The 9,784-nt window shown below is 53.4% G+C and overlaps 1 protein-coding gene across 1 annotated transcript; it reads left to right on the top strand.

The window, feature by feature from the left end:
• The first annotated feature begins 658 nt into the window (after positions 1-658).
• Positions 659-6,760, top strand: LOC105508682 (spermatogenesis-associated protein 31A6-like). Its single transcript, XM_011937578.1, is given in 6 exon segments — positions 659-889; positions 1,980-2,037; positions 2,581-2,641; positions 2,896-4,727; positions 4,730-6,510; positions 6,512-6,760. Coding segments are annotated over 6 exon segments (4,068 nt in total). The 3' UTR covers positions 6,617-6,760.
• The last annotated feature ends 3,024 nt before the right edge of the window (positions 6,761-9,784 follow it).

Here is a 9,784-nt window from a genome sequence, read left to right as displayed (position 1 = left end):
CGGGCGCCTGTAGTCCCAGCTACTCGGGAGACTGAGGCAGGAGAATGGCTTGAACCCAGGAGGTGGAGCTTGCAGTGAGCTGAGATGATGCCATTACAATCCAGCCTGGGTGACAGAGTGAGGCTCCGTCTCAAAAAAAAAAAAAGGAGATAGAAATAATTTTTTACAACTTACTTTTCAAAATTTGCAAAACTACATAAGTGTAAAAGAAATTTACATTGTGTCCCTGGATTAATATAAGACAAAACATTGTGGGAAAAGCTAGAGTTGAGGACGAACGAGATTCTGAGAATAAAAATCCCTGGTACATAGCCAAAATTTCAGGGTCAACTTCAGATTTTTAAGGGCCATAAAATAGGTAACCTGAAGCCACCGTCTCCAACAGATAAAAGGAACCAGGTAATACCTGTGTTCCAGGGAGAAAACAGAAAATTGGCTGAGTTCTATCACTGACAAAACTTAATGGGAAGGAGGGATATGGAAGGTGGGAGGGTGGAGGGATCCCCGGCTTGGAGGGTGGGGAAGGGCTGTGCTTCAGCCTCCCCTCCCGCTGCCCCTCCCCCTCCCGCTGCCCCTCCCCAACAAAGGAGCCCTTTGTGATGTGAAGGCCCCAGCTCTGTGATGCAGGCCTGGGCCCCAGTCCCTACTCTCCACAGGGATGCCCAGAGCTCAGTTGCTTGAAAGCAACGCGCCTATTCACATGGAGAATCTTCCCTTTCCTCTAAAATTACTTAGTGCCTGGTCGCTAAACGCCCCCAGCTCCACACCATGGGTGTTGGATATCCTCCTCACCTTGGTGTTTGCCGTGGGGTTCTTCTTCCTATTACTCCCCTACTTCTCTTACCTCCGTTGTGAGGACGCACCCTCACCATCGCCGGGGAAGAGAAAGGTAAGGAGCCCTCAGTCTGGACCCACAGAGCTTGATTCTTTCCTTTCTTTGTATTATTAGTTCCACTTTTCCAAATCCAGTGGAGAGACTTCTGCGATGGGAAGTCTCAGGAGAGACCAGAACATCATCCTTCCAGGGAGAGGCAGGACAGCCAGGGTTGGTAGGGGTAGATCGTGTACTGGGATTTCCATCCCAAACTCTCAGTCCGTCTGTGGGGGAGCGCAGGAGGCGCCAAGACAAAATCAAACCTGTGGGCTCAGCGGCCAGGACCGGTCATGAGACGGGGGAGGTCTCTGTCCGAGGCCAGACCCTGAGCCCTGGCTCATCAGCTCCTGGGGCAGGTGGCTCAGGGCCCAGTCTCCTCTGTATGGGGTGATCTGGGGGCTGTGCTGAGCCCCGGAGGACCTCCCACCAGGGCCTAGCGTCTCCTCTGGTCTCCTGGGAAGCAGAATCCTACCTGACAGCTCAGCGGTGCCCGAGGGCCTGAGCCTGGGTGTTCCTCGAGCAGAGGAACAGGGACTGACAGGGCCGTGGTGGACCTCATATTGAAAATCCGTGTGTATGTGTGATTTTTATTTTATTTTATTTTTGAGATGGAGTCTCGCTCTGTCGCACAGGCTGCAGTGAAATGGAGCGATACCGGCTCACTGCAACCTCTGCTTCCCGAGTTAAAGCTATTCTCCTGTCTTAGCCTCCTGAGTAGCTGGGGATTACAGGCACCCACCACCACGCCCGGCCAATTTTTGTATTTTTAGTAGAGACGGGGTTTCACCATGGCCAGGCTGGTCTCAAACTCCTGACCTCAGGTGATCCACCTGCCTCGGCCTCCCAAAGTGCTCAGATTACAGGCATGAGCCACCGCGCCCGGCCCCCTCTTCCTGTTTTTCTAAGAAGAAAAGCAGTTTGTCATCCATTTAAACAAGAGTGGGAGGAAGCACACAGAGCTCCCTGAGGGAGACAGAGCCATGCGGTTCCTGAGTGCACCGTCCGGCGGCTGGGCTGGGGGCGGAGATTGAGAGCTGGTCCTAGCTCCTCTCCCTTTCCTGTCTCCCAGTGTCATCTTGTCTCCCCGTGTCATCTTGTCTCCCAGTGTCCAGTAGGGCATACAGGGAGGCCCAGACGCAGGACGAAAAACCACAGTCTGAGAGGTAAGGCTCTGCCAGGGCACACCAGAGTTAATTTGATCTCGTTTGTCCCGGAGGGAACTGAATCTGAAGAAGTCAGTTGAAGAAGCCTGAGGTGGGGGCTCATAGGACGGAAATCAGAACCCCGGGTCCTTCTCAGATTCCATGCCGGAATGAAGCCTTGGTGGGCCAGGGACTGGGCCTTACCCAGCAGGGGGCAGCATGTGTGTAGTGGGGAGAACAATGCCTGCCTGGATGGGAGGGGGGTGAGGGGGCCTCCTGGCCCCTGGGAACAGCTGTTCAACTCTGCTAAGGCTGATTCCTCTTTGAGACCACCCCAGTCCTTTCTCCCCACAGGGCAGTTGTGAGGACTGTGGGGGTGGGGAGGTCCATGTGTGGAAGCCCTTTGTGAATGACAAAGCCCTGCCCGCCATGTGGCTCTGGACACAGATGTGTGGGTTCCAAGGTCTAATTCCCCATGGTCATCCCTAAAGAAACATGCACTCATCCTCCTGTGAGATCCCAGGCCCCTCCTGCACTGCCCTAACCCGGTCTCCTGATTTCCAGCTTGTAGAGCTTGCCCAAGAGGCCTGGAGGAGACTTGGGACCTGTTTTCATAACTGCAGAGGTGAGGCACTTCCCGTTCCCTGCATCCTTCCTACCAGGGCTGGGATGCGACCCCAGGGCCATAGGCAGCCTGGAGCTGACCTGGGATGGGGAGACCAGGGGGACAGAGGATGGGAGTAAAACCCTGGGGCAAGGGGTAGAAGGAGAATTAGGCAGTCAGGATGTGGGGTGGTGGAGGGGCTGTGACCTGAGCTCCCACTCTGCCCCTGGCCCTACCTGCTCCTGGCTGCAGCTTGTGCCTCCTGTCTCCTGCAGCCTCCTGGGGCCACATCCTGACAAAGGTGACTTTGGTCAGCTCTCCGGTCCAGACCCCCGAGGTGAGGTGGGCAAAAGAGCACCTGATGGATCCTCCCGGTCCTCTCATGAGCCTATGGAAGATGCTGCTCCCGTGTTTTCCCCGTTAGCTTCCCCAGATCCTCGAACCAAGCATCCACAGGATCTGGCCTCCGCCCCATCACCAGGCCCAATGACCACCTCAGTCTCCTCCCTAAGTGCCTCCCAGGCACCAGAACCTTCCTTTCCCCTAGAACGCCCCTCACCCGAGCCACCTGCACTTTTCCCTCACCCACCACACACCCCTGATCCTCTGGCCTGCTCTCCATCTCCTCCAATAGCTTTCCCTGCTCCTCCCCTGCGGGACTCCACTCTGATAATTCCATCTCACTGTGACCCAGTGGCACTTCCACTGGGCACCGTCCCTCAAAGCTTCTCTCCACGTAAGGATTTGGCGGCTTCTGTCCCAGCCATCTCAGGCCTTGGCGACTCAAACAGTCAAGTTTCTGCCTTCTCCTGGTGGCAGGAGACTACCAGAACCTGGTGCATCTTCAACTCGTCAGTCCAGCAAGATCATCTTTCCCACCACCCACCAGAGACCTGTCAGATGGAAGCTGGTAGCCCAGTTTTATTCAACTCTGATGGCCAGAATGTCATGGGTATACAAGTCATAGAAAGAGCCAAGGTCAACATTTCGGAGGAAAAAGAAAATGATGGATCATTTTCAAAACAAATGAGCCCAGAAAAGCACTTGAATTCTTTGGGGAATTTGGTTAAATCACTGGATGCTGAGCAGGACCCCACAACTCCAAAACCCTTCTGGAACATGGGCGAGAACTCCAAACAGCTGCCTAGTCCTCAGAAGCTCTCAGATCCTAGGATCTTGCAGGAAAGTTTTCAGAAGAATTATAGCCAGCTTTTCTGGGGCCTCCCCTCTCTGCACAGCGAATCCTTGGTGGCTAATGCCTGGGTCACTGAAAGATCTTATACTTTACAGTCTCCTCCTTTCTTGTTCAATGGAATTTCCAATGTCTGCCCAATTCAAAGGGAGACTACAATGTCCCCACTGCTTTTCCAGGCCCAGCCCCTGTCCCATCTGGGGCCCGAGTCCCAACCCTTTATTTCATCCACACCCCAATTCCGGTCCATACCTATGGCTCAGGCCCATCTTCAGTCCTCTTTCCCAGTCCTATCTCCTGCTTTTCCATCCCCGATTAATAACTCTGGAGTAGCTTGCCCTGCATCGCAGAATAAACTGCAAGCTCTCTGCCTACCTGAAACTCAGCACCCTGAATGGCCTTTGTTGAGGAAACAACTAGAAGGTGGGTTGGCTTTACCCTCTAGGGTCCAAAAATTTCAGGATGTGTTTAGTGTCTCCACTCCTAACCTTCCCCAGGAAAGCTTGCCATCCATTCTGCCTGAGAACTTTCCAATCAGTCCTGAAGTCCGGAGACAACTGGAGCAACACATTCAAAAGTGGTTCATTCAACACCAGGGCAACCTGGGAAGGATCCAAGAGTCTCTGGATCTGATGCAGCTTCGGGATGAATCGTCAGGGACAAGTCAGGTCAAGGGCGAACCCAGGCCCTGGCAGTCCTCCACGTCCACAGGCAAAAGCAGCAAGGAGGCACAGAAGGTGAAGTTCCAGCTAGAGAGGGACCCGTGCCCACATCTGGAGCAAATTCTGGGGCAGACCCCGCAAAATCTGTCCAGAGGCATGGAAAGCTTCCCAGGGAAGGTTCTGGGGGCGACCTCTGAGGAGTTGGAAAGGGACTTGAGGAAGCCCTTGAGGAGTGACTCGGGAAGTGATTTATTCGCACAGAGAGGAATCGTATAGAAAACGTCCTGAAAGCCCATGTGGGCAGGAAGTTGGGCCAGATGAACGAGGGCTTGATCCCTGTGAGTGTGCATCGATCCTGGCTTACTGTCAACCAGGCCTTTCCCATGTCCAACAGCCACGTGAAAACCAGCAATTTAGCAGCCCCAAAAAGTGGGAAAGCCTGTGTGAACACAGCCCAGGTGCTTCCCTTCCTCGAGCCGTGTACTCAGCAGGTGCTGGGAGCCCATATTGGGAGGTTATGGGCCAAAGACAGGTGGGGTCTACCCCTCAGGGTCCTCAAACCCATTCAGTGCTTTAAACTGGAAAAGGTTTCGTCCTTGTCCCTTACACAGCTTGCCGGTCCCTCCTCAGCCACCTGTGAATCTGGGGCTGGCTCAAAAGTTGAGGTGGCCACGTTCCTTAGAGAGCCACCAATGGAAAGTCTGAGAAAGCACGTGCTGACCAAAGCATCTGACATGTCAGAGAGTCTTCTGGCCTCTTCCCCTGCATGTAAGCAGTTCCAGAGGGCCCCGCCAGGGATCCCATCTTGGAATGATCATGGGCCCTTGAAGGCTCCTCCAGCTGCACAGGAGGACAAGTGGCCATCTAAGCCCTTCACATACAGCCTCACAGGCAGCACCGAGCAGAGCAGGCGCTTAGGAGCCCAGTCTTCAAGGGCTGGGGAGATCAGGGAGGCAGTGCCACAACCCAGAGTCCCCTTGGGAACCCGTATGCTGGCAAACCTCCAAGCCACAAGGGAGGATGTGTGTGGTTTCGAGGCTCCAGGGACCAGCAAAAGTTCTCTACTCCCTAAAATGTCTGTCTCCCAAGATCCAAGAAGGCTGTGTCTTATGGAGGAGGTTATTAGTGAATTTGAGCCTGGAATGGCCATGAAGTCAGAGACCCAGCCTCAAGTTTGTGCCGCTGTTGTGCTCCTTCCAGATGGGCAAGCATCTGTTCTGCCCCTTGCTGCAGAGAATTTGGCTCCTCAAGTGCCCCAGGGCCATCTCCAGAGCATGCCTACTGGGAACATGCAGGCTTCCCAGGAGCTACATGGCCTCATGGCAGCCAGAAGGAGCAACCTAGGGCACAGGGAGCCCAAGAACCCAAACTGTCAAGTCTCATGCAAGAGACAGAGCCCGATATTTCCCCCTACTCACAAGAGTGAGAACTCTAGGAAGCCAAACTTAGAAAGACATGAAGAAAGGCTTGACGGATTGAGGACTCCTCAACTTACCCCGGTCAGGAAAACAGAAGACACTCATCAGGATGAAGGTGTCCAGCCATTGCCATCAAAGAAACAGCCTCCTTCAATAAGCCACTTTGGAGAAAACATCAAGCAATTTTTTCCACGGGTTTTCTCAAAGAAAAAAAGCAAGCCAGCAGCAGTCACTGCTGAGAACCAAAAAACAGGAAAAAACAGGTCCTGTGTGTACAGCAGCAGTGCTGAAGCTCAGGGGCTCATGACAGCAGTTGGACAGATGCTGGAGGAGAAAATGTCACTTTGCCATGCACGCCAGGCCTCGAAGGTAAATCAGCACAAATAGGAGTTTCAAGCTCCAGTCTGTGGGTTTCCCTGCAACCACAGGCACCCCTTCTACTCAGAACACAGCAGAATGCTGAGCTATGCCGCCAGCAGTCAACAAGCCACTCTCAAGAGCCAGAGTTGTCCCAACAGAGAGAGGCAAATCAGAGATCAACAGCCCCTGAAAAGTATCTGGTGCAACAATGAGCAATGGGGCCTGCGACATCCCCAGCTCTTGCTCCCCAAGAAAGCTAGCTGTATCCCCAGTCAGTCCCCCTCAGCACTGGCCGAAGACACCCGGTGCCCTCAGCTACCATCACCACTGTCCCAGGCACTGTCTTCTTCGGGGAGGTATCTAATTTGGTCAGTCACAAATTCTTTTTTAGCCTTCCTTAGAGAAAAACAAGTCCCCAAGAAAAAATTCACTCTATGTAGAGAAAAAATATTTTCTCTCATGTTAGCACACACAGAACATTTAATATTCCACAATATATATGGTTTTTTATTCACGAGAGGGTGATGGCTTTGATTTGTGCCGTGCTTGGTGTGGGCTTGGTTTCTAGAAGCAACAGGACATGGACGGGTGCTGACAGTGATGCTGCAAGCCCACCTTCATCCTGAGTTCCTTCACTGAACCTTACGTTTCCGTAACACTGTCTTTACACAAACAACAAAAAATTCTAAAAACAAGATGAGAAAAACCTATGAAGAGCCCGCTCTGAAATACGGTTCAACCCATCTTTCCACTACTTACTGTCTACCTCAAAGTTTATGCAGCTCTAGGGAGAAGGTTTGCAGAGATGTCACAGGGCTGAACATCACCATGCAGGCTCCAGGAAGTGCCACAGCCCAGTAGCTTCATGTGTCACAAAATAGTGGAAGTTTGGGTGGGAGAGTGCTGGGCCCTGAGTTCAAAAGTGGGAGAAGTCTTGACCCTGGGTATCCTGGTGGAGAATAGATGATGCCTGCCCCTGGGAAGCCCCTTCTCTCCCTGACAAAGGCTGGGATGGAGATGGGCCCTCTTAGCTCAGCCAACGTGTGAAGCACAGAGTCCCCATCCCACTGCCTCTCCCTTTCTCACACTCTGGAGTGGCAGTGGGGACAGACTTTCCAGCTCTGTGCATATGTAGGTGGGGGGTGGGGAGCCAGGGGCGTAGCCTTCATGAAGGCTGCTGAGGTCCGTGAACTTCCCTGCCCAAAATGAGTGAATGACCCTGCTCCTGGGTCACCTGCCTTTGTCTATCTCACCTATGTGTCTCTCAGCTTCAAAGAAGTAGTTCTGGGTGAATGGAGCAGGGTATGCCTGTGCGTGCAGAGGCTTCTGATGGTGGGACTCTGTAGAGCTACAGGGGAGGCAGACAGAGAACTGAAAAGGGGGTGAAGTGTGTGTGAGGGAGCCACAAGTGGTGCTGTGACCCAGGACTCTGACATTCCAACCCCTTCGAGAGGCCTAGAGGGGCCTAGTGGCTCATCCTGGCCCCACCCCAGGGTCTGTCCCTGCTCCAGCTCCCAGATCACAGACCTAGAAAAACCACATTTACCCCCAACACAGAGGGCCATATTAGCGAGACGGCAAAGTGGCAAAGTGAATAAGGAAGACGAATTTCTTAACATCTTTGAAAAGCTTGCACAAATAACCTACTGAACTTTTTTTTGAGATGGAATTTTGCTCTTTTGCTCAGGCTGGAGTGAAGTAGCGTGATCTCGGCTCACTGCAACCACCGGCCCCTGGGTTCAAGTGGTTCTTCTGCCTCAGCCTCCCAAGTAGCTGAGATGATAGGCACCCACCACCACACCCGATTAATTTTTGTATTTTTGTAATTTTGTCCCGCTTTTCCAGGGTCAGCCAAGAGGGAGATTCCATCCTCCCCTCCCTATGTGTCTCCTGGGCTGAAACTTGCGGCAGACTGGGACAGGGATGGTGCTTCCCTCAGGCCCATTTAGGGAGGTGATTGGCTCCCAGCCTGGCACAGATCCTCAGCTTTGCCTTGGTTGCCTTAGAGTGAGATGGGTCAGTCAGTGCCCTGAAGGTTAAGGTAAGAGACTGTCCATGCTGTGTGGGAGGCTGATCCAGGGATGGAGGACTTAACAGGTCCCCCCAGTCTGTCAGGCCTGGACAGCAGTGTCCTGTCAAAATCTCTGAGCAGGATCTCCCAGGTCCATCCAAACACATGCTTTGTCCACTTTCAACTGGGCATATGGGCACCACTGGGCATCCCAGCTGTCCACAGGGCCCTTGACAATGTGCATTGCACCTGACATCTCCCAGCAGTGCTCAGTAGCCCCTGCTGACCAGGTCCCTGCTGACCAGATCCTGCACATCAGGTCCTCCCTGACAACATCCTCACTGATTAGAACCCCATGACCAGCGCCACTAACCAGGCCCCCAGTGACCAGGACCTTACTGACCAGGGGCTCACTGACAAAGCCTCACTGACCCAGTAATCAGGTCCTTTCTGATGAGGCCTCACTGACCAGATTCTTACTGACCAAGTCCTTAATGACAAGGCCTCACTGACCAGGTCCTTACTGACAAGGCCTCACTAATCAGGTTCCACTGATCATGACCCCATTGCCTGGCCCCACAGATGAGGCCCCACTGACCAGGCCTCCAGGGAACAGGCTACCACTGACCAGACCCCTACTAACCAGGCCTGAGGTGACCAGATGCCCCTGACCATGACCCTAGTGAGTAGGACCCACTGAATAGGCAACCACTGCTCAGATCCCCGCTGACCAGGTCACCCCATAAACCAGTGCTACAAAAGCCACCACTGACCATGCTCTCTCTGAACAGGCCACCACTGATTAGGTTCCACTGACCAGGCTGCCCTGACCAGGGCCCCACTGACAAGAACCTCACTGATGAGGACATGCCCTGCTGACTAGGTCCCATGTGACCAGCCTCCACGGAATAGCACCCCTTGACCTGGTCACCAGTGACCCAGCCCATGCTGACTAGGTCTCCAATGACAAAGTCCCACAGCCCAGTTTTACACTGAGCAGACACCAAACAAGTGGCTGTCACTAGGTCCCCACTCACCAAGATCCCATTACTAGATCCCCCTAATGAGACCCTCTCTAAGCAGACACCTGCTGACCACGCCCCCAGTAAACAGGCCTCACTGACCAACTCCCAACTGACTAGTCCACTGACCAGGCCCACTCTGATCAGAGGCCTTCTAACCACACCAGAAGGCCAAGCGGCAATGAGATATTTCATCTGGCAGGAGTAGGAGCAAGACAGAGAGAGGAAGGAGGTACCACATCCTGTTATACAATCAGATCTCATGAGAACTCACTATCAGGAGATCAGCATCAAGAAGATTAGCCACTGGTGAAGGAACCACCACCCACACCACTGCCCACTGTTTCCAGGCAGAAGCCTCCTGCAGAGGCAGAGCCTCTTGGGAAACTTCCACTATGGCAGTGCAGAAGGAAAATATGGGCTTGGAGCCCCCACACAGGAGGCCACCATCCTCCAGACCCCAGATTCATAAGCCCACCAACAGCTCACACCCTCAGTA

This window comes from Colobus angolensis, unplaced genomic scaffold (assembly GCF_000951035.1).
Source record: "Colobus angolensis palliatus isolate OR3802 unplaced genomic scaffold, Cang.pa_1.0 Scaffold166, whole genome shotgun sequence".
Taxonomy (NCBI): domain Eukaryota; kingdom Metazoa; phylum Chordata; class Mammalia; order Primates; family Cercopithecidae; genus Colobus; species Colobus angolensis.
The sequence above is the reverse complement of the archived record's forward strand: the minus strand, read 5'-3'. Positions and strand labels throughout refer to the sequence as shown.